Here is a 26,408-nt window from a genome sequence, read left to right as displayed (position 1 = left end):
ATATTGTCTGCTAAAAGCCAGCGCCAATATTTTATTGCTCCAGATTATTACCGTTGGTTTTTTTAAAGGGGAAATTCATTAATTTAAAAGTTGCTTTCTAACAGGTTCAGTTAGACTTAAAGGGCATCTATGGTGAAAAATCTACTTTTCAAGCTGTTTGGACAGACATATGTGCATGTATGGTGTATAGACCGTCATATTTGGGTGAAATAAACACACCCAGTCCTTTTTTTTTTCAATTTAGCAACATAAAAACGGTGGACCAGTTGGAGCGGTTTTCAGATCGACCGCAACTTCACGTAGGAGTGCGGTCCCCCCGCCCACCGAATTGATTGACAGCTGCGTGTATTAATATGTGCCGGTAGTCACGTGTATAGTCATATCAACAAGACCAGAGGTGCGCAAAGCAGCCGGGAATAAAAGGTGTGTTCAGTTCGTTAGGTTCATCAATCATCATCAAATGTGATCAAGAGTGAGTTTCACATGTTTAAAAAGTTTAAAACAGAGCATGTGTGTAATGAATTACAGCGATTTAGCTTAGCTTTACTTCATCAGCACAGCCGCGTGTCAGAACAATTATAAAAGAAGACGCTTCAATCTCGGTTTGTGGACGTTAAATCAGGTTTACTTTGTACATTAACATAACAGATATCCATACAGCAGTGAGGATTAACCTGTATCCTGTCACATATGCGTGCAAACAGAGTGCGAAGCTAAACAGGCGCTCTGTCTGTCTGTCTGTCTGTCTGTCTGTCTGTCTGTCTGTGTGTGTGTGTGTGTGTGTGTGTGTGTGTGTGTGTGTGTGTGTGTGTGTGTGTCTGCTGCAGTGTGTGTGTGTGTGTGCGCGTGAACTTTGTGTGACTCATCGATGCAACTGCACAACAAATACTCATTGGTAAAGTTCTTACAGTAGTATTTCTCACAAACACTACGTGAGATCTGCTTCCTTTATGTCTTCCTGTTGTCTGACTCAGCCGAGGAAGGAAATTAAGGGACGCAGAAAGGCACGTAGAAACGGTGGGCGGGGAGGACTAGCCTTAAAGGAGCAGTACACCAAAACCGCCACCCAGTACAAAAATGTATGAATAGGACTTTAATAAAAGGTATAATAAAAAATCTGATGGGTGTTTTGAGCTGAAACTTTACAGACACAAATCATGTAGACGCAAAACACTTATGTCAAATCTGAAAAAAGGGCTAACCTAGGTGCCCTTTAAAAGCATGTATTTTCTTGAGATAGATTCTCCACAATAATAGACGTTTTGATAACTGTTGTGCAGGCTATTTTGATATGTTCACACACTAGCCCCTTTTACACAGCAATACCAGTAAATATCCGGAAAATTACCGGAACAACTTTATCAGTAAATTCAAAAAAGCACTGTTCACACTGGCAAGGACATTCTGGAATTTTCCGGAAAAGACCATTAACACATTCATTCCAAAAAAACGGTAAATTCTGACATCATTAACCAGAAATGATCTCTAAATGGCTGTGCTTGCATTTGTAAACATAGTAGGCGTCAGTCTTTTCTTCATGATTTCACTTTTATTTAAAGCATTCATGCAGCTGCTTTTCTCCCAGAGATATCCAAAGGCAGAAGAGTGAACCGCAGCTTAATTTAAACACCTTAATCATATTATTGTCTTATTCAGATTAAGGCAAATAATTTGATTACTGATGTCCTTGTAAATGTAGTCAGTGTCAGTCTCATGTCTCATGTACAGCTGGAATTAAAATTATTTGTCCTCCTGTGAATCCCCCCCCCCCCCCCCCCCTTTCAAGTATTTCCCAAATGATGTTTAACAGATTCAGGAATTTTTCACAGTATTTCCTATAATATTTTTTCTTCTTGAGAAAGTTTTATTTGCTTTATTTTGGCTAGAATAAAAGCAGTTTAAAAAAATTTTTTAGGTCAATATTATTAGCCCCCTTAAGCAATATATACCTTTTCATTGTCTACAGAACAAACCATCGTTACACAATGACTTGCCTAATTACCATAACTTAACCTAGTTAAGCCTTTAAATGTCACTTTAAGCTGTCTTGAAAAATATTTAATAAAATATTATTTACTGTCATCATTTTTGTTTGGTAAGTAAGAGGCTCTTTTTAAATAGACTTCATTTATTTTCAAAATGCACTGTGCTTTATCCCATTAATGTGAGTCAGTGACTGGATTGTGTAGCTCAAGTGCTACTTGATTAATAAAACACCTCATAGTGAAATTGAGTGAAACTCATTTAATTTTTCTTTCTCTCCCTCAGCGAAACCCAAAAACTCAGCCACCGCCGTCCCAGTGCGAGCAGGCACTTCTGAAGTTGTGGTTGCGACTTGTGCAGCAGCGCAAGGAAAACCAGAGGCAACAATCTCCTGGATTACGACCATCACTGGCCGCTATAACCACACTTCAGTGCCCGAGAGCGACGGTACGGTCACCGTGAAGAGCGAATATCGGATGATCCCGACGCCTGCCGAAAATGGGAAGGAAATCACCTGCATGGTGAATCAGAGGACGCAGATGGAAGACAAAGTTTTCAACCTGAAGCTGGTGGTGGAGTGTAAGATTCACACACAAACACACACTCGCAAGCTACAAGTTATTTTTATTAAACAAAAACATAAACTAGAACAGTGTTTCCCAACCCTGTTCCTGGAGGCGCACCAACAGTACATATTTTGGATGTCTCCATTATCTGACCCATTAACTTCATGTTTTGGAGTCTCTTCTGATGTTATGATAAGATGATTCAGGTGTGTTTGATTAGGGAGAGGTTGAAAATGTGGACTGTTGGTGTGCCTTCAGGAACAGGGTTGGGAAACACTGAACTAGAACTTACAGCCATCACCTGAAAAATGAAATATTTAAAAAAAATTTAACACTGAAATGTGAACTGAAAAATTTAAAACTGAAATAAAATAATTATATATTTAATATTGAAAATATTAAATAACGTAATAATATAATGAATATAAATTAGCAAAAAATAATAATCGTTTTAATAAATGAAAATGAAAACTAGAACAGTTGAACTGTCCATAACTGAAATAAATAAAATTTAAATAAAAAGGAGCTAAAACTAACAGCAGTTACTGAATAACTGAAATGCAATAATAATTACCCACAATTAGTTTTCAAAACAAAAATAAATAGCTTAATAAAATAAACAGTAATAATTGGCAACCAATAATCGTTTTTGTAAAGTAAAGCTAGAACTATTGGTCTTATTTCAGTGTTTACTGAAATAAAATTAAAAAATTCTAATGAAAAACTTAAAACTAACGAAAACTAGCAACCCTGACTGGAAAACTAGCTGAAATTAAATAGTAATTAGCAAAAAATAACAATAGTTTTAAGCAAATAAAAGCTAGAACTATTGTTTTTTGCTATCTGAAAGAAAATCTAAAAATTCAAATGGAAAATCTAAAAAACTAAAACTGAGACTGAAATAAAAACTGAAATAAAATAGTAATTAGCAAAAAAAAATCGTTTTCAAAATGAAAATAATGAATAGCAAAATAAAATAAAATAATAATTAGCAAAACAGTTGAACTGTTTTTAAAACAAAAATAATAAATAACATAATAATAATCGTTATAAACGAACCGGTGTGCAACCCTCTTATGAGTGTATGTCCTGGTCCTCCAGGTTGGGGGTTGAGCATTGGGCTAACGACCCATATCGTAAAAATGAGATGTTACGAAACACCAACATGGTGCGACTAAATATCAGCTTCGATATAAACGGCCCTGGGAGTAAGAATAATAAATAAAAACTAGAACTATCTGTCTTTCATTAAATGAAAAAAAAAAAACATCACTGAAAAACGAACTGCAATAAAAAGCAAAAAAAATAATAGTTGTTTTCTAACTTGATAAGCACTCTGACCTGCGGCTGTTTAGAGCAGGGGTCACCAATCTCGGTCCTGGAGGGCCGGTGTCCCTGCAGGATTTAGCTCCAACTTGCCTCAACACACCTGCCTGGATGTTTCTCGTACTCCTAGGAAGACCTTGATTAGCTTGTTCAGGTGTGTTTGATTAGGGTTGGAGCTAAAATCTGCAGGACACCGGCCCTCCAGGAACAAGTTTGGTGACCCCTGGTTTAGAGAAACACTTTTACACACAAACACATTTTCCTCATTGAAATAGACATGTATACTACATACTTGATCTTAAATGTGAAGAAGTGTGTCTTAATTCTTTGATATATTTATTATTTTATATTTTTGTGTAGGTTTTGAGGTCAGTGTTTTTTTGAACTAGGTTAATATAAGCTGTGCAAACATGAACACTAATTCGTTTGAACTTGACACTTTGATACACTAGAGTTACTAAAAGTAAAAATAAATAAATAAAAACGAAATAGCAATGTGTTTACAAAATAAAAAACTACACTAACTATTAATCAAACAAACTAAAACTAAACTCAAATTTGCATAATCTTTTAAAATAGTGTCTAATTTTATAAAAATGCTGAATTATAATAACTTTGCTCACAGTTAGTTCAACTGCAAGAAGTAATTTAGCTTAAAAAATCTCAATTCTGTTGCTTTATTAACTTTTCTCTCTTCTGTGGAGCACTGGAGAGTTTCCCGGTCAGGCTGCTCAATCTAATGAAAATAAACGAGGCTGTCGAGCACTAAAATAACAAACACTTAATGATATAAGTGAGCAATAAACAATACATTTTTTTAATGAGGTGTTGATGAATATGATTCATTTCACAAATCAAGGCTCGCTTTTCCTCAAGCATCATAAGCTTAAGTAGATCTTAGAGACCACCGGTACCAGTCCTTTATATGTTCTACTTAGAAAAAAATCCCCCATGTCTGAATGATTCATTTGCAAATCAGACTTCAGTGTTTTAAATTCACAAGATCTATAGCTGTTTACATACTTGTTTATGATATCTCATTAAAAAACTGTTAGATAGAAACATATATTTGCTTAATTGATGCAGATACATTTTTTAATCTGATTAAATACATGAATGGAAACAAAAAAGAGAATACATTTACTCTAATAAATCTAATACAATCTCATACAATATATGACTGTGGATAACAAAAGCAGCTACAGTATATTTGTAGGAATGGCCAACATTACATTATACAAGCCAAAATGATCGATTCATTATACCATTAAGTAAAACGTTCCTTGAAGATATTTTATAAACTTACGATTACTGTACATATATATCAAAATGCAGTTTAAACTATAGCCTGTGTTCATTTTATTTTCAAGATCTGAGGTAAACCATCTGCTGCTGCTTTCAGTATGATAATAAATGGGACCTTAAAGGTTTTCAAACTCACATGTGTAGCATTTAAGGCTGAATAAAGCCCATAATCAGTACCTGAGGTTTCCTTGTCATAGACGTTCGCTGTTGTTTATTCGTGAGTAATTGAAACCGTTTTTTAAAAGTTGATGGTTAAGACAAAAACTCCTTTTAATATGGTAAATATAATAAATATTATATAATATAATATCTTGTGTCGTCACTACACATACGGTGTAGACTTGACACAAATAAGCATGCACGCTCCTGTTGGTGTCGTCAATCTGACAACCTGTTGTCAGAGGAGGGGGCTGGGTGAAAAAGTGTTTCGATTTTGGAGTGCAATACCTAGTTCAACCACTGGGTGTCAGTCTTTGCTGCACTTTTAAAGAATTAATTTTTTTGTTTGTCATTTTATTTTTTATTTTTATTTTTTTGGAACCCTCAAATTTTAGACATCTTAGACTAACAGTGTACTGGGCCTAACACAGTGTTTCCCAAGCCTGTTGCTGAAAGCACACCAACAATCCATATTTTCAACCTCTTCCTATTCAAACACACCTGAATCAACTCAGCAGGATGTTAGAAGAGACTCCAAAACCTGAAGTTAATGGTTCCGATAAGTGAGACATGAAAAATATGTTCTGTTGGTGTGCCTCCGGAAAGCGCGTTGGGAAACACTGGTCTAACAAACCATCAACGAAAAGCTTATTTATTCCGCTTTGTAAGATATTAATCTCAATTTCCCTAAAAATTACCATTATTACTGGTTATAATATTCATTCATTAATTTTCCTTTGCCTTAATCCCTTCAGTCATCAGGGGTCGACACAGCGGAATGAACCGCCAACTTATCCAGCTTATGTTTTACACAGCGGATAACTTTCCAGCAGCAACTCTCACAATCACGCACACACACTATGGCCACTTTTGTTTATTTAATTCACCTATAGCGCATGTCTTTGGACTGTGGGGGAAATCCACGCCAACATGGGGAGAACATGCAAACTCCACACAGAAATGCCAACTGATCTAGCTGGGACTGTGAGGCAACAGTGCTAACCACTGAGCCATGGTGTCGCCCCTTGTTATAATATTAAGTTCTGATATATAGTTTTTTGAGTCAAAGTTAAATGACCTCACTACCTGATTTCCAAAAACCAGGCAACGATTTCCAAACGCAAGATAACACGGCAGCAATTGTTTTTGTCTGTTTGTTTATTTTGTATACTTTAACGTCTCGTTTACATGGTTACAGAAAGTTACGATTGTATTCTCTTGATCACACTGAAAGAAACTGTGCTTTATTCTAAATTTATTACAATTTACTGTATATAAATTCATCATTTCGGATGATTAGAGAAACACTGATACTACAATTTTCTGTAATGTCTTCTGATATGGATTCTGATTATTTAATGGTTCTGCATATGAGACCTCCTATTAAGACAGTGATAATAAAAGTACATGATTTCGGAAAAAAAAATAATGAAACCTTTATTCTCTGCATTTCAAAAAGTTAGCTCAGAAAAATACATTACTTGAATTACCACAAACTCATTACTTAAACTCATCAACTAAATGAGGCCCTGGTAATAGGCTCTTTTAAAAGAGATAGTTAGTTTTCCTCCACTTTTTTTTCCCCAGAAACCTATACAAGCTTCTTTTAGTTAAGATTTTTTCACTTTTAGTTAAATTTTAGGTGAACTGTCCCTTTAAACAATATGCTCTATACACAGCTAGAGTTTCAAAGCCCACAATTAAACTTCTGGTGAAAACTTAATGTGATTATTTTTTATTTCACAAGGTTGTTTTTACAGCATCAATGTTGTTATGTAATCACAATACATTCAGTTAAATAGACTTAAGCATTCATTTAGTTGTTCAAGCGTAAAGCAAGATGAAAGATCGTTGTAACCACTAGCACCGTCAGTAGCAGCAGGCTAGCGCAGAAATTCCATTGAAAATACTAGGGTGAAATAAACTGTAATATTTTAAAGACATGGCGGGGGGAAATGGAATTGAATGCAGTGCTTCTTGTCAGATCTGAGACGCTCTTCATATCGTATATCAAACAGGCAGTGAAGATCGCTGATTTTTAAAGAAATCAGATCTTAAACGTGACAATTTTGTAAGGGAAAGACAGTTTACCTGAAGCCGGAAAATTAAAAGTCTGTGTGGATATAGCTTATTGGCTAATATACTGTTTAAAGGCATAGTTCACCCAAAAATTTTAATTCTGTCATCATTTACTCATCTTACTTTTTTAAACCTGTTTGAGCTTCTTGCTTCTGTTGAACACAAATAAAGATTTACCAATGAATGTTGGGAGGAAAAGCAGCCATTGATTTCAACTGTATTTGTTTCATTCCTAATATTAATGTCAGTGCCTGCTTTTTTCAACATTCTTCAGAATATCTTGTTTTGTGTTCCACAGAATAAAGAAATAAAAGTTTAGAACCACTCGAGTGAGTAAACAATGAGGGAATTTAAATTTTATGGTGAACTCATACTTTTATCGACCAGTGTTGGTTAACAGCATCAAATGTGTTATGATTTTTTTTCCCAGAAACCTATGTAAGCTTTTTTAGTTAAGATTTTTTCACTTTTAGTTAAATTTTAGGTGAACTGTCCCTTTAAACAATAGGCTCTATACACAGCTAGAGTTTTAAAGCAAATGATAAACTTCAAGTGAAAGCTTAATGTGACCACTTTCAATGTCACAAGGTTGTTTTTACAGCATCGATGTTGTAATGTAATCACAATACATTCAGTTAAATAGACTTAAGCATTCATTTAGTTGTTCAAGCATAAAACAAGATGAAAGATCGTTGTAACCACTAGCGCCGTCAGTAGCAGCAGGCTAGCGCAAAAATTCCATTTAAAACACTGGGGTAAAAACTGTCATATTTTAAAGACGTGGCAGGCGGAAATGGAATTTAATGCAGTGCTTCTCGTCCGATCTGAGACGCTCTTCATATCATATATCTAACAGGCAGTGAAGATTGCTGATTTTTAATAAAATCTGATCTTAAATGTGACAATTTTGTAATGGAAAGACAGTTCAACTGAACCCCCTGGGGCTGCCTGGCTGAAAATTAAAAGTCTGTTTGCATATAGCCCATTAAGGCTGATATACTGTTTAAAGGCATAGTTTACCCAATAATTAAGATTCTGTCATCATTTGCTCATCTTACTTTTTTTAAACCTGTTTGAGCTTCTTGCTTCTGTTGAACACAAAAATAAAGATTTACCAATGAATGTTGGGGGGAAAAGCAGCTATTGATTTCAATGGTATTTGTTTCATTCCTAATATTAATGTCAGTGCTTGCTTTTTTCAACATTCTTCAGAATATCTTGTTTTGTGTTCCACAGAATAAAGAAATAAATGTTTAGAACCACTCGAGTGTGAGTAAACAATGGGGAATATAAATTTTGTGGTGCTTTTATTGACCAGTATTGATTATCAGCATCAAATTTGATGACTTTAGAACAGTTTTGTGTCTCGTTTTTAAAATTTATTGGTTGATTTTCCCATTCATTGCTGTTGAAAAGTAAAGCCAACCAGCAGACTCTTCCAAACACCTCCTTTCGTGTTTCACGGAAGAAAGTCTGTCGTGCGATTTCAAAAAGACACGGAATTGCTTTTAACGAGGACGGAATTTTCATTTCTAGCCGAACTAATCCTGTAAAGAAGTGCGTTCTCAGTGACACACTTATGAACTCATAATCCTTCTCGTATCATTTGCTCATAACACCTTTTCTCACCACCCACCCCTCTTCACATCAAAAAATGCATTTAAGCATCTTCGCCTCTGTTATATGTCTGCCTCAACACATTGTTCACGTTTTTTTCTCTCTCTCCATAAAAAGCTATTTACAGAGGTGTGTTTGCATAGCTGAGCTGGAATATTTGAGGATGTCACAGATTTGCAACTTCACCATTCTTTTTATAAACAGCCCTGTTGGAACATCCTCACCTCTTGCACTTTCATTCTGCATTTCTTAAGCATTTAACATGCTTTGTAAGTCTATAGGGCTGTGCAGCCTTCAGCAAAACTTGATCTTCTCTGAACCGCAGATAACCAGCCTTTGAACTGCTATTTCAATGCAGGATTTGCAGATGTCTCTTACACTTGATTTTTTTTTTCTAGACCCACCCACTGTGACAATAGACGGATATGACAATAACTGGTACATGGGTCGGACTGATGCCTATTTGACCTGTGAGGCTGATGCCAACCCGGAACCCAGCGAGATTTCCTGGACAGTGTAAGTTACTTCACAGGCTGTTCCCAAATTTCACTTCATTCAAACCTGCATGCTTTTTTGTTTTGGTCAAAATGAGATGAAATTAGATGTAAGGGATAATCAATGGCTTGGTGAGCTAATTTTTTTTATACATTTAGGCTCATTTTACAACTCCTCTAGAGTTAAACTGTTTACTTTTACCATTTTTGAATCAATTCAGCTGATCTTCGGGAGCACTTTTAGCTTAGCTAAGCATAGTTCATTGAATCGGATTAGACCATTAGCATGTCACTCAAAAATGACCCAAGCTTTGATAGAGAAAAGCTTTATGCAAAGCTAGACTCATCTGTTGTTTTATTTTGCATACTATTCATAATGTTACATGTTTTTTAAGATGTATTTTTTCGATTTTTAATTTCTTTATTTGTGTTCAGAAAGATATGTAAGGGATAATCAATGGCTTGCTGTGCGTAAAGGCAACACTCAACTTTTTTTGGTAATAGGCTCATTTTATAACTCCCCTAGAGTTAAACAGTTGAGTTTTACCATTTTTAAATCCTTTCATGCAATTTCTAGGTCTGGCATGAGCACTTTTAGCTTAGCTTAGCATAGTTCATTGAATCGGATTAGACCATTAGCATGTCGCTCAAAAATGGGCAAAGTTTTGATAGATATAAACTTTAAACTTTATAAAGCATGACTCTTCTGTGCATAATATTTTATATTTTATATTATTGTGCATAATATCCATAATACTACATGTGTGTAATATTTATTTTTTCTATTTTTATTTATTAATTTGTGTGGGAAAATATGTAAGGGATAATTAATGGCTTGCTGTGCGTTAAGGCAATACTCAACTTTTTTTTTAAAACAGGCTCATTTTACAACTCCCCTAGGGTTAAACAGTTTAGTTTTACCAGATAAATCCCATCAGCAGATCTCCGGGTTTTGCTGGAGCACTTTTAGCTTAGCTTAGCATAGTTCATTCAATCGGATTAGACCATTAGCATGTCGCTCAAAAAATGACCAGAGTTTTGATAGATAAAAACTTAAAGTAAAGCTTGACTCTTCTGTAGTCACATTGTGTGTAACATCCATAATGTTACATGTGTGTAATATTTCTTTTTTCTATATTTCATTCCTTTTTTGTTTGGAAAATATGTAAGGGATAATCAATGGCTTGCTGTACATTAAGGCAACACTCAACCTTTTTGAAAACAGGCTTATATTACAACTCTCCTATGATTTAAACAGTTTAGTTTTACCATTTTAATCTATTCAACTGATCTGCGGGTCTTGTGGGAGCAGTTTTTAGCTTAGCTTAGCATAGATCATTGAATCAGATTAGATCATTAGCATTAGAGTTTTGATAGATAAAATCCTTAAATATTATAAAGCATGACACTTCTGTAGTTACATTGTGCATAATATTACGTTTATTTTTTTTCTATTTATTTATTTTGTATAGGAAAATATGTATAGGATAATCAATGGCTTGCTGTGTGTTAAGGCAACACTCAACCTTTTTAAAAAGAGGCTCATTTTTTTAACTCTCCCAGAGTTAAACAGTATTTTAAAAATATTTTTTAATCCCTTCAGCTGATCTCTGGGTCTTGCGGGAGCACTTTTAGCTTAGCTTAGCATAGATCATTGAATCGGATTAGACCATTAGCATCTTGCTCAAAACTGACCAAAGAGTTTTGATTATTAAAAACTCTAAGCTGTCTAAAGCTTGACTCTTCTGTAGTTACATTGTGTGTGATATCTGTAATTGTTTGACGTTTGTTAATTAGGCTATAAACCTTTCTTTAAATGTTTAATTTACAGTATAATTAAAGGGATAGTTTACTCAAAAATAAAAAATTATAACATTTAAGTGGTTTCAAACCTTTATGAGTTTTTTTTATTCTGTTGAACACAAAAGAAGAGATTTTGAAGAAGGTTGAAAACCTGTAACCATTGACTTCCATGGTATAAAAAATAAATACAATGGAAGTCGATGGTTACAGGTTTACAGCTTTCTTCAAAATATCTTCTTTTGCATTCAACTGAAAATAGAAAGTCAAATAGGTTTGGATCATGTGGAGGGTGAATCAATGAATGATGATCTATCCCTTTAATAAATTGGTACTCGTCCAAAAAGAACCTGCAACTTAAGAACCATAATATGATAATGATGTGAATCTTGTGATCTGTTGCATCCATAGTGGTTTTACATCCTCTTTCTAAAAAAATGGAAAGATAAATAACTGAATTGAATTACAGAATGCATTGCTTACAGTATCACATTATATAACACTGTATCATATCATAACCCGTGTATGCCAATATGTATTGTTGCCAGATGATGAATCTTCAGCATCATTATAATCTGCAATGTCACATGATACTTTAGAAATCATTATAAAATGCTGATTAGATGCTTTATTAAATAGAATGTTCAAATGAAGAGCATTTATTTGTAGAACGTACAAATCTTTTGTAGCAAAAATACATTTTGGTGCTTATTAAATAAAAAAATAGCTGTTTTATTAAACAGTGCTTTACTGAAGCAACTGTGGCCCTTTAAAAAAATCCAATTATCATTACAATTTTCTTCAGGACAAATCTATAAAGATAATTTGTCTAGTGAACTAATGAGCTGTAGACACTGAATGACTCAGCCAAGGTAAATTTAATGGTATGTGACTTATTTGCAAGCTATTTTAACATTTGAATCAGCATAAACTCAAAGATTGATCTTGGGATTTATGAATCAATGCTAGTTCTTTAAAATAAATATATATATATAACCAGAAGTTTCAAGTTCTACAAGTGCAGAAGTTAAGACAACACTGTTTGATACACATACACACATTAACTGTCCATTTTATTATCCATTTGTGCTGAACAAAATAATTAATTTAAACGAACTGCAACAACACGAGGGTGAGTAAATGATGGGAGCATCTGCTCGAAAGAGAAAGAAACAACAGAAGCCTTTGTTTTCATTCTGCATCATTAGCATTAGCATTCATTTAGTCTGAAGGAATCCATATTTCGTATTTATATTTATGTGTTGTTGCATATATGACTGAAACCGAGTCAAATATGGCAGTTCTTGCCGCTAACAGCAGCTACAGGCTAATTGGCTCTGAATTGAAGAAGCGTCTCTGTCCGCGGTATAAAGCAACAGCAGCCTATTAACGCTTCACTGGCTCAACTTCATTTTCTCAACACAACAAAGGAGAACGCGAATCGATACAGATCGAGAAACAACATTTATTAGCAAGATTTATTGGGCAACATACAGTTAGATGAAGCAGTTTGTTTGTACTGTTTTAAGTTAGTTGGCAAATATATGACCCTAGTGGTTTTATTTGGCGAATTTTATAAGGGAGTAGGCCTAATTGTAATAGTCTTGTTTAAAAGAGTAGCATAATAACACATGCATTCATTATATTCAGTCATTTATGCTCAGAAATGAAAACGATCTCCTAATTTACACACCCTCAAGCAATCCTCGGTGGAAATGACTTTCTTCTTTAAATTAACACTCCATTTTTTTTTTTGGAAAAAAGGCTCATTTTATGTCACCTAGAGGTACCATTTTTGAATCAATTCATTCCTCTGTATGGCAGAAGAACTTTTAGCTTAGCTTAGCTTAGCATAGATCATTGAATCGGATTAGACCATTAGCATCTCACTCAAAAATGTAAAGAAAAGAGTTTTGATAACTTTCCTATTTAAGGCTTGACACATCTGTAGTTACGTTGCATGACAGAAAATTAAATGTTGCTTTTTTCTAGGCTGATATGGCTAGGGACTATCTCTCATTCCAGTGTAATAACTTTGCTGTCGTACCATGGTTGCTGCAGGCACAAGGATATTACGCAGCACCTGAAAATAGTCCTTGGTTAGGTAACTAGGTAACAGCACTGCAGCCACAATATAACCACAGAAGAGTCAAGCTTAAAATAAAAACACTGTTTTGAAATATTTTAGATGCTAATGGTCTAATCCGATTCAATTATCTATGCTAAGCTAATCTAAAAATGTTCCCGCAAACCCAGAAACTGGCTGAATGGATTAAAAAAAATGATAGAATTCTCTAGGAGAGTTGTAAATTGAGCCTACTTTAACAAAGTAGAGTGTTTCTTTATGACAAACACATTCATAGTAGTTTAAAATGTTATCCTGGCTCATCTAAAGTGTATAATGGTGTTGGGTAGTGGTAATTTTTCAAAAATCTTCTAAAAGTACATCGTAAACCAACCCATTCACTACTTGTATTTTTTTTAAATATATTTATTATCTGTTTTTTGTCCTGTCTCTGTTATTCTGTTGCACTATAGAAGCTCTGTCACGAAAACAAATTCCTTGTATGTGTGAAAATACCTGGCAATAAAGCTCTTTCTGATTCTGATTCTGATATGCCATACGCGTGTCTTATGAAGCAGATTGATGTGTTTTAATAATAAAAATACTTCAATTTTTTCAATTATGAAATCAAACGACTGACGTAATATGAATAATGAATGACGTAAGACATGGAGTTTAAGAGAAATTTAACGCTGCATTCCTAGTGGAAGCTGCTTGAATAGACATGTCTCATGGGAACCACTTAAAGTACCACAAAGTTTATCACCGAAGAAAATAACAAACAAGAAAACTAACTTGTCTCAACTTTACTGTATAACATTGTTAATATATTTACAATGCGGCATTCCTGGAAAACACGTCTATTCCTGGAGTTTCCACTGTGAATGCGCCTTACATCATACATCAGGGACTTGAGTTTTTAATTTAGTTTTACGACAAATTTAGGCACTTTTTGGAAGCTTTATACAATGGCCACTACCAAACACTATTATACAGCATGGAAGAGCCTCTGCAACATCTGTGTTCGTCTCAAAGAAGTAAGTCATATACATTGAGGCTGGCTTGAGTGCGAGAACCAAAACTTTGGTGAACTTTTCCTTCAATGTCCTTATCACTGGCCACTTTATTAGGTACACCTTACTAGCATCATGTTGGACCCTCTTTTGCCTTCAGAACTGCCTTAATCCTTCATGGCATAGATTCAACAAGGTACTGGAAATATCCCACAGAGATTTTGCTCCATATTGACACGATAGCATCACGCAGTTGCTGCAGATTTGTCGGATGCACATCCATGATGCGATTCTCCTGTTTCACCACATCTCAAATGTGTTCTATTGGATTGAGATCTCGTGACATTGGAGGCCATTTGAGTACAGTGGACTCATTTTCATGTTCAAAAAACCAGTCTGAGATGATTCGCACTTTATGACATGGTGTGTTATCCTGCTGGAAAAAGCCATCAGAAGATGGTACACTGTGGTCATAAAGAGATGGACATGGTCAGCAACAATACTCAGGTAGGCTGTGGCGTTGACATGATGGTCAATTGGTACTAATGGGCCCAGAGTGTGCTAAAAAAATATCCCCCATACTATTAAACCACCAGCCTGAACAAGGCAGGATGAATCCATGCTTGACGCCAAATTCTGATCCTACCATCCAAATGTCGCAACAGAAATCAAGAGTCACCAGACCAGGCAACGTTTTTCCAATCTTCTATTGTCCAGTTTTGATGAGCCTGTGCCAATTGCAGCCTCAGTTTCCTGTTCTTAGCTGACAGGAGTGGTACCTGGTGTGGTCTTCTGCTGCTGTAGCCCATCCGCCTCAAGGTTGGACATGTTGTGCGTTCAGAGATACTCTTCTGATTACCTCGGTTGTTTGAGTTATTTGAGTTACTGTTGTCTTTCTATCAGCTCCAACTAGTCTGGTCAATCTCCTCTGACATCAGGCATCAACAGGGTATTTGCGCCTACAGAACTGCCGCTCACTGGATATTTTCTTTATTTCGGACCATTCTCTGTAAACCCTAGAGATGGTTGTGCATGAAAATCCCAGTACTCAGACCAGCCCATCTGGGAGCCACAACCTTCATTCTAATGGTCAGTTTGAACTGGAGCAGATCGTCTGCATTGAGTTGCTGCCATGTGATTGGCTGATTAGAAATTTGCGCTAACGAGCAGTTGGACAGGTGTACCTAATAAAGTGGCCGGTGAGTGTACGTAGAGATATACTGTTGGAATTATTAGCCCTCCAGAATTATTGTATATAAATTTTCCCCAATTTATATTTAATGGAAAGATTTTAATAAACATAATAGTTTGTTCTGTAGACAATCGAACAAAATATGCATGCGTGTATTTTGAGTATTTTTTAAACTGTATCAATGCTGATTTCTCTCAATTGTTCTTCAGTGCGTCAGGTCAGATGCCTTCGTCAGTACGAGTGGAGGAAAACCGTCTGCTGGTGAGGAAGGTGGATGAAACAGTCAACACCACTTTCGTGTGTGAGGTGAAGAACCGTCTGGGATCTGGGAAGAAAGAGCTGGTCGCTTTGGTCATCGGTGAGTAACGCAACGCAGGAATGCCACGCGCACCCTAACGTCAAACATTCAGTACACTTTTCAACTCGAAAACAAAGTCCTGACCAGGTGCGGTAAGCTAAACATGCCGTGCCTGCTTAGGACACTACTGCACGCCACTTTTCATTGCACGCAGTACAAGGGGAAAACAAGTACGCGGGATTGATCTGGGATTCACTTCTTTAATGTGGGTGGGCTTCAGAAGCTAGACTCTTTACTCGGTGGTTGGGTTCCTAGTTTTCCTGCCTAACCCAATTTTGCGGGATTTTCTCCAGAAGGTCTTTGTTCTCTGCGAAGTCACTTGGTGTGAGCCAGTTTGCCGGGTTGCTTTTAATTTCTCCTTCTCACTTCTTGTTTTCTTTTTTCCCTCTTCACCACCCCTAACAACACAGCACTGTTGTATCTTTGATTAACCTCTTCTAACAGAAAAAGAAAGATAAAAGACGGCTATTGTTGTTTCCCTCTCTGTTCCTGTGCATGGTTTTCTTTCTTTTCCTGCAGCTTTGTTGTCCCGCACTCTCGCACATGCTATGTGCAACCCCTGACGCACAACATTGTCTTGATGGTATGTCTGTTGAAATGTTTACCCGCTGTCGATCAGCTACAGAGACGCCGCTTGGCTAAACGGACGCGTGTAGGCCCCGCAAGCCACTGTGTGCTTCTGGCACTTTCTCATGCCAAGGCAAGCGCAAGAGCCTCTTTTAGAATCCGTGGGAATCCTTTTGGAAATTTCAATTGTCTTGTGGGAGAACAAAGGCTCTTTGTAGGCGCAGTGTAGCGAGAAAGTGTGGGATGTTTTTGTAGTGTTGCTAATTTTTTGCTAAAGTATCATACGGAGTTTAATCACACGGAAAGATTCAGGTAAAAACACACTTCTTGATACATTCTGTGTTGGCACATTACATGATAGCTGCACAAAGTAGCTGCTCTGTCAATGGCCTTATTGTTTATGGGAAGTTTTTCACGGCACTTTCAATTCCTGATTAAAGGTGTGCCAGTTTTTGTGCTGGTCGAGGTCATTTTATGCTGGTTCAGCCTGTTTTTTTTAGCAGGGATGAAGAGCTGTTATGATGTTTGTGTTTAATAAAGATGAAATTTCAGAGAAGTTAAGAACAAAAACCAAGTGATTTAGAACGAACGTAATGGTTTGAGAGTCTGAGCAGGTTTCAACTTTCATCTGTTTAAATGATCTGACCATTTATGAAGCATCTAATACCATGTAAACAGTTTAACTTAGCATGCCTACACATTTAGAGGGGTGTTTGACACTTTTAGTTGATGAAGGTTAGAGATTAGATAAACTGACATGCTGAATGTTAGCTGCTCAGACTGGGAGGTTAGCTAAATTTTGGCTTGTTTAAGCTAGATGATGTCCTCCGCTTTGGCTTGGTTGGTTAAGTTGGTCGGTTTTTATAGTTTTAGAGGGATTTAGAACTCTTTTTGATTGGTGATGGTTGGCAATGCACTGGATTTTATTTCAATGGAAATAATCGGATGAGAATAGCACTTTCGTTTTTGGACTGAAAGAGAAAAACTCTTCACTCAATGGTCAAAATAGCATAATATTCCTCTCTGTGGATGTTCCCTCAGGCACATGTATACTTATGTATATGTAAGCCGCTCATATATCAAATATCAGACTACAAGGACATTTCTTTGTGCAGTAGTATACTTGTTCCTGCTGCTTGCAATAGCGCTATTGTACTGTGATGGCAACTCTAGGTAAAATGACGCATTTTCACTCATCATAAAAAATATATTTGCTTGAGCTTTTTAAAATCAGTATATTACTTGAGCTATATGTTTTAAAGTCTTAAATTAAATTGGTTTCTATTTCTTAATAAAATAATAAATGATTTTTTTCAGTTTCAGTTGATCCAGAAGGCTAGCTAAACTTTGGCTGGCTTAAATGGATTTAAATAATCTTCCAGACTGGTGTTTAGGTAGACATCTTCCAACCTGACCATCTGAAAAATGAAAAAAAAGAGTTGAAACTGGTTGAAAACCATCAAAATCATCCAGTCTAACCAGTACTGTATCCTGGTGGACCAGCCTAAACAAACTAAAACTTGCTCAGGCTGGTTTAAGCAGTTTTTTCTCTTGTTTTTCAACAGTGAACGCATAGTGGGGTTATTCAGTGTGAATTATTAACCTTACACATCCGCAATTTTTCCGTTTGCCAGCCGCTATTGTTCTGTCATGGCAACTCTAGGTAAAAGGACGCATTTCCACTCGTTTTATTCTACTGTCATAAAATATCATTGGCTTGTGCTTTTTAAAATCACTTTATTACTTATTGAGTTATATTTATAAAGTCTTAAATTAAATTTGTTAATAAAATAAGAAACAAGTATTTAGGTTTCAGTTTTTTCAGTTTCAGTTGATCCAGAAGACTTGGTTTTGGAACAGAATTGTCATTTCAGTACATCTCTAAAGTAAACACTGACTTGTCAGACTTGCAGACTAGCTAAACCTTGGCTGGCCTAAATGGATTTAAATTGTCTTCCAGACTGGTGTTAAGGTGGACAGTCTTGCTGATCTCTCAACCTGACCATTTGAAAGTGAAACTGGTTAAAAACCATCGTAATTGTCAGGTCTAACCAGTATGGTAGCCTGAAGGACCAGCTTAAACAAGTTAAAACCAGAGCTTAAACTTTCTCAGGTTTTCTTTTGTTTTTCAATATGAAACACATGGTGGGGTTATTCAGTGTGAATTATTCACTACCTCCACACGCTATTTTCCATTTGCCAACCGCTATTTGTGCCCGTTATTATGCTGCGCGGTGTGTATTTCAATTAAGTCATTAAGTCAGGTGTAAACAGACCCTAATACAAATGCAGACACGAATGCCACACCATGACAAAGCCCAGCGGACTGCAGGCGAGACTTGTGCTGACGCCATCTCCCAAAACTGTACTTGTGAATCATGAATTAGACTAGATTGCACTTCTTCTCAACTGGTCCACCAGCCTAGCTGGAGAGAAAGTGTGTGTGTATGTGTTTATGTGTTAAAAAAAAAAGTGAGAGGAGAGAGCGGAAGGAGGGCTGTTATCAAGAGGAACGTCCCCCAGACAGAAAGCTCTGGAAGTTGAAATCACTCTCTTTTTCTCTTCCTGCTCTGAAAGGGGGGGAGACCTCAGCTCATGCCAGCGAACAGACTAATCATACAGCTTGCCAAGAAGGAGTTTTTCCTCATTTCGTTCTCCTCCCCAGCCATTTTCAGACAGCTAATGCTGAAAACTAAAGGCTTTCATTGTAGGCTCTTTTGGGGGGTTGGAAAGGCCATTTAGCTGCTTAAATTCTTGGCTGGGTTTCGGTGCCGTTTACTGGGCTCAAAAGCGGCTGCTTTTAAGGAAACGTGTTTTTGCATTACATTTGCATGCATGCATGTATGTATGCAAGTGCATGCACAACTTAAAAACAGCACACAAGGCACATCCCTGCTGAACACATCCATCATGTTTTGAATCCATCATCAGGTTCGTTGTAGGGGTGGGAATCTTCAGGGACAATCCGCTCAATCTGATTCCAATTCTGGGGATCATGATCAGATTCCATAATGATTTTTTTATTATTATTTTTTAATATTAAGCAGATACTTGAATAACAGTACATGACATGTGAAATATATAGATTAATCTGGTTATATCTGCTGGTTTAAATCATACAGAATAATAATGGAACACAGTTAAGTAAACAATCACAACATTACACTTATCTCAACCCAAATCGACCCCACAAACAAAATATTAGAAAAAAATCATGCTAATTAATTGATTAATTAATCAATTTATAAAAACCAAAATTATTCTTAATGTTATTTTTTCCTAATGCTTCTGCTCCGCATAATCAAACCTAACTTTACATTTTAATAAGTTTTTATGCTTGAGTTTTTATGACTTTAATCTGTGTATGACCAACACTGGCTCATTCTGAAAACCTACCCCTATATACATTTCTGGAAATCGCGAATTATGTAGCCAGAGCTACGTATGGCTGCATTTCATCTTTAAAATGAACGCTACGGGGTGGTGTGACGCCATTCCTTTTCGCGCTTACCAGCTGATCGCTTGCCTTCGTGTGGACAGTTTTCTCACTGTTACCAGTTTTCACAGTGGCTCGTTGCGTACGTTGGATGATTTAAGAGACATAGCGGAGTTGACCGTGACGACGGGGTTCGAGTCCGGTGAAGAACGGTTCCAGAAAGCAGGTAAGACAAAAGCAAAAGCCAAAAAATAAAACAAACAAGTAAATAACATGGCGAGAATGTGGTCAAATCTGAAAACGAGGTAAAAATCAGGCTGCCGCGAGGCCTTTTCTTTTTTTCTGGATTGCTTTTAAAAACACTGTCAGTTGGGTTTCGGGATGGGGGTGGATGGTGAGATCGGTCAGTCGGTCAGTCAGTCAGTTGACAGCAGCTTCTGGTGGATTCACTCGTGAACAGCAGGTGCGAATGGCACTCGAGAGAGAAATTTGAGATCTGAAAAAGCGCACACAGCGCCCTCTGGTGAATTCGCAAAAGCAAAAAGAGCAAAAAACGTAGCTCCTGGGACGTATTTGGCGCTATCCAGAAATATATATAGAGGTACGTAATGAGAATGAGCCTGGGTTGCAAATGACAGTACTGTCATCTTAAAAATGACTTACTTTTATTAACAAAATTCAGGATGGACAAGATCTTAATTTAACATTAAAACCCCAAAATATAAAGAGCTACTAAAAAGAACACACAGTTCTCATCACAGAAACGTTTCTACACTGTAATTGAACAGGAAATACGCAAAAAACTGCTATTTTGATTATAAAAAGGATTGAAATCTTACAGAAATTACATTTATAGTACAGATCAGTGGACAGATATTTATTTTGTCATTAGGAGGCATGGGCCGGTATAAGATGCTGACGATATGATAACCTTGGATATAATATCACTGTTTCACGGTGAAAGCATTGATTACTTCTCTATAAAATATTCTTTTTAAACGTCTGGGTTAAAAACAAAAACTTTTTTCCCCTTTGAAAACAATATATTTAATTTTTTGAAAGATTTATGATATTTCAGAGCAGTAAAAATGTCAGGCTATATAATTCAAATCAATCATTGACTTCTGCTGTCTTGATTTGTTTTAAAAACACAGATTTCTTTACAATTTAAAACAGCATTTTTGGATATTTTTTCTACTGGAGATACTGTTGTCCTAAAAAAACAAAATAAATAAATAAATAAATAAAAAATCTTACACATACCTTAGGAACAGTATTACAGAAAATGTTGGCGGTTTTAAAACCTTGACTTTTCCTTGAAAATGGTTATCGTCCAATGCCTAATCATTAGTATACATCTCATGATGGCAGGTGAGGGTGATGACAGCCTCACCTGCCTCCCCTGACTGCACATCCCTGATCTACAGGTGGTTTATCAAGCCCGCTCACCTCTGTGAGGCACACTCATATAAGAATTGCAGTTTATAATGCATCTATTACAACTTCAGGTTTCTTTTTTTAGCATGGCAGTAATTTAGCACTGTTACAAAATGGACAAAAAGGTCCACACTGTCCTTACAAGTCTTAATTTTTTTTATTTTTGACCAAATGAAGCTAATTTGGCAGCACACAGTACGTACATGCATCAGTCGACACTTATTATATGTTCATTTCTAGTTGTTGTGATCATATTTGAATACAGAGTCGATTCAGAATCATTAGAGAAAGAATTACAGTGCATCAATGAATCATATTTTATTTTCTACTCACCCCTAGTCAGTGGTCAACTTCTCCAGAAAGACCATGCTACATATTTGACCCATCCTGCCAGCTGAATTTTATTAGGCCTGGCAACCATTATGTTCTTCCACTTCCAGAAATTCTGTTTTCTCTCATATTTTATAAAAACAACCTTGTATTTTGAGGACTTTGCTTAGTGAAAATGGCTTAAAACAACTTTACTGCCAAACAAAGCCTTTACAAGAGGCAAGTGATAATCCTGCAAGGGCTTGTGCTTGTTTGTCTGCTTCACAGCTATCTTTTTGGATAATTAATATTTATTAGCCAAGATATGAAATGTTAATTCTTCTTGACCTTCTTGGTCTTCCAATCATTCCTGCACCCGCAGGGTAAACAGTACGTCTGCGCTGGTCCATCATGTAGACCAGCACTAAATTAGCACTCGAAAAAAAAAATAAAAAAAGTTCCTGCTGGTCTTTTCAAATAGGACATCGCCTGGAAGATTGAAATGATTTTCTAAATCCGAACATTAGCTCACACAGAGCTAATTGCAGACTGCGTCTCTTCACTGCATCCTTCATTACCCATTTGGATCATCAGATCTGGCTCTGTAACTCCCAGAGATTCAGATTAATGCTCAAATGAACTGCTTTTTAATGGTTTATTCTTAAAGGCGAAGTGCGTAAAATGTGATAAATTACTCAAGAACCTGGTTTTTAGGGAAAACAAGCTACGGATGTAACTCTTAAGAGGAAAGGGAGGATTCAAACCTAACAGCAATCAAAGTGAATGCTGCTTTATTTTATTTACTTATTTACTTTATTTATTTAGTCAGTTTTCTTACAGCTTATGTTAAGCAAATGATGATTAAGTGACGATGAATGTCATATATTTGTTGATATACCAAAAAAAAAATAGTACAAAATCAGATGAAAATTAATTGAAAATGAATAACTTCCCATTACTTTGACACTTTTGCTGCCTTCGATGTGAACGCACAGTACAGCATGTTATTAAAGCTGCTCTTTCACAATATTTTTTGCAGAGATGTATAAAGTACTAGAGACCCAGACTTAAGTAAAAGTACAAGTGCTCTATCAAAAAAGTGACTTGAGAAGAAGTTGAAGTGCTCTTTAAGCACCATACTTAAGTGGAAGTATTAAAGTATTCAACATTTTTTGTACTAAAGTATTGCAAGTAGTTTATTTCAAAATGTACTACTCAAGTGCTAAAAGTAAAAGTATTGTGTTATGAAGTTATTAAAAAAAGCAGTCAAAAGACATCATATTGTATTGTTTATTTTAAATATCTTGTTTGGGGGCACGTGACTAAGCAGAACGAAAAGAAACATGGCTTACGATATTGTTTTTCTCTCGCACTTAAATCACAGATCTGACAGATTATAACAGCTTTAACACACACCTTTCAAAGTTGTGTGTCACAAAAACACTTCGTAATACACTCAAAACGCTATTGAAACCCATTTTCGGATCGCAACCGGTTGTAAACGATGTAAACGGAAGTTCTAAACAGTCTACCGGAAAACGCTGGTCACTATGGCGCCCTCCATGCAGCAGCCAAGAAAAAGGTCTATAATTGTAACGAGTAGGGGTGTGAATCTACACTGGTCTCACGGTTCGATTATGATTATCATGCCATCAATTCGATTCAATTCAACATCTCAGTGCATTGACAATGCTTTCCATACATAATTCGATTTTTTTTTCACAACACAAGAATTTTTTTAAATTAAAATCTATAAATATATTAATTTTTCTATATTATTTGTAACACAATTTTGTTCTTGAATACAGCAGTAAGATATATGAACTGTAACGTTACTCTTAGTTTGACCTGCTCAAAGAAAACACTCTTTCTGATTGTATCAAACAAAACTCCAATACATGCACAGAAGACAGCATGAGCATTTACAGCAAATAAACGAATGTAAATTGTATCCCGCTTGCTTTTTGAGCGCTGACAGACGAGGTCTTACACCCCTATGATTGGTCGCTGTTCACCGATGGCGGGAAGAACAGCCGTGGTTACAATCTGTATGTGCATAATACGCGGTTATCACAGGTAATCCGTAATAGACACAATGGAGAAAACTCACACCACAGGCATGCTTGTGTCAGGATCCACAAGTATCGCTTTAACAGCCAAGAGGAGAGGAAAAGTTACCTCACAAACACACCAGCGGGTCAAATATCCAAAGCGAGAGCGAGAGATAGGCAGCATTTCTCCGTAGTAGTGAAATAGCGGCTCGTGTGCTGTGCTGCATTCATTGTAGCAAGAGCGTTATTTACTCGCCCTCGCCTCCTTCACCATAGTATTCTACTGAGACATCGCACATAGGAGATAAATGACGTCAGTACGTAATAACCGGTTATGATCTATTACTGAATCGATATTAATAATTTTGACATCCCTAGTAACGAGTAACGATGCAGCACATAAAAATCTATCGGAGTAAAAGTATTAAACTCATCGAAAATATGTACTGAAGTAAAAGTGGAAGTAGGAGAAAAAACAATACTCCTGTAGAGTACAGATACAGCCTTTTAGTACTGAAGTACAGTAGTGAAGTAGTTCTACTTCGTTATTATACATCTCTGATTTTTTTGTGAACAGTGCTATTTTGGAATTTGTAACTTGAACATAACTCGTAGTTGACTTTGTGTCTCAAATATAAAATGCCATCATTAAATAATTACATTTGGTCCCTCCAGTTTTGCATACATAGTTGCACACTGAATCAGATCTGCTGTATTCCCTCCTCTCAGAGTTTCATATCATAACAAGCAGTTGTTCTGGCACTTGCGCTCTTACCTGTAGCATCTTAAGCCTGGCGGTGTGAAAACAATGTCTGAAGCTCAGCGTGCGAGATAAGGCAAGAGAAAGACCTCAGTCGACTGACACCTGGACGAGGCTTATCACCCACGGCTTAGCAAGAGAAAATCGAGACGGAGAAAGAGGGCGAAGAGATATCACCCTGCTAACATTAAGTGAAATGTCAGAAAAAGTGGGCTGCCAAGATTACCTGGCTCTTTGCCCACACCGTCCATCATTAGGGCTCATTACGGATGCTTCTAAAAGCTTGGAGTTCGCCGTGGAAACACGAGGGCTCACCGGGTCTCCTTTTTTCTTTCGCTTTGATCAATTACAGGATCGAAATGAGGCTTTCGCTTTTGGCTGCCATTCTGACCCGATCGGATTTTAATGATTTAATGATTTATTGGGCTTCTCTTAAACAGGCAATGAATAAATGATTCGCACAGAATGTTAAAGTATTCATGAACACGATTAGCCGTTTAGAAACAGTGACATGACATGAGTGAGAGATTTAATCAGGTATTCTATTTAATAATGAAAAATGCATAAAAAGTGCTTGTTTCTTCTAAAAGCCTGAGAGAAATTAACGTTTAAAGTCTTTATTTTGCTTGTGCACGTTGTTAGTCTTAAAGATCCGGTGAAGCACTTTCAGATGGCCATTTTAATTTGATCTTTGACGTAATTTAAACTGAACAGTAAGACAGGGTGGGACAAAAAGAGTAGCTCCTCCCCCTTTTCAAAAACAGCCAATTGCTATTATATTTATATCACAACTCTGCCATTCAGAGCTGTTGAGTTTAAGCGCATCAGACACATGACTGCTGCAGTCTATAATAGTAATTTTGAGGGTGCTTTCACACCTAGACATTTGTTTCAGAACCTGCCCAGTTAGCATGGTTCGTTTGGCATATGTGAATCCAGCAATCGCGCTTGGATCTGCGCCAAATCAATCGATCCAAGTTCGCCTGAAGGAGATGGTCTTAGGTCGATTGAAGCGAACTCTGGAGTGGATTGATTGTAGTAAGAAAGCAAAACGATTCAACGAACTAACGAACCAGGCTATATCATAGTGTATTATGTAATTGCCATATATAAATACGGCTATATGAAGAGAGAATTATGAATTATAAGTAGGGTGGGATGTCATTCCTACCAGTAAATGTCTGTTTCATGTTGAATATGAAAGTGAAAGCATGCTGAAATATTAGCGAGAGCTGTTTATCCGTTAGGAAAATTGACTGAAATTACCATTTGATAAATTTTCCATATTTTAATTATATAATATTTTGAATTAGTCCTATTGTTTTGTTTATTTCTGCACTGACACCTCGAAAGAAAGATCAACATTGATCTGCTTCATGATCTGACTGCCTTCTCGGTTCATCTGTTATTTCTCTCTATAATTTAAGCCTGTAATACATAATTCTGGTCAATGTTTATTTATTTTTTTATAGATTAATTGCTTCAGTAGATAGATTTTTACAAAACTTGACAACTGAAATGACTCTATGAATGAGAAAGTCTGACCTCTCTGATGTATATTTGGTGACGATGTCTGTGGGTCTCAAATTAAAGTGCACCTTCAATGTGAGGAGAGTTTACTCGCACGTGGCTTGTTTTAACTATTTTGGTCCATTGAGAAACTTTGCCGTCTGAAAGAGAACCGCACCAAGAACAAAGTGCAACATTGTAACAATTTTAATCCCTGTTTCGGAACGAAACAATCAATCTACATGTGTGAAAGCAGTCTGACTACTCATTATTCTGATTTAAAACACAACTTTTTCTTTTAATTTAAACTTTAGCTGAACAATTTTATTAAAAAGGTGTTGAATAAAACAAAATCTGACCATTTGCTTCTGTTCTGGAATAG

At 36.4% G+C, this 26,408-nt stretch overlaps 1 protein-coding gene across 1 annotated transcript in view; it reads left to right on the top strand.

Annotated features, from left to right (window-relative positions):
* LOC130247125 (nectin-2-like) overlaps positions 1-26,408 on the top strand; it is a 354,665-nt gene that overhangs the window by 174,194 nt on the left and 154,063 nt on the right. The window contains exons 4-6 of the mRNA XM_056480325.1: positions 2,269-2,562; positions 9,434-9,551; positions 15,809-15,957. Of these exons, the coding sequence (XP_056336300.1) occupies positions 2,269-2,562; positions 9,434-9,551; positions 15,809-15,957 (561 nt within the window). The remainder of the gene's footprint in view (positions 1-2,268; positions 2,563-9,433; positions 9,552-15,808; positions 15,958-26,408) is intronic.

Source organism: Danio aesculapii, chromosome 19, assembly GCF_903798145.1.
Source record: "Danio aesculapii chromosome 19, fDanAes4.1, whole genome shotgun sequence".
Classification (NCBI taxonomy): Eukaryota; Metazoa; Chordata; class Actinopteri; order Cypriniformes; family Danionidae; genus Danio; species Danio aesculapii.
Note: the sequence above shows the minus strand (reverse complement) of the source record. Positions and strands in the feature narration are given on the sequence as shown.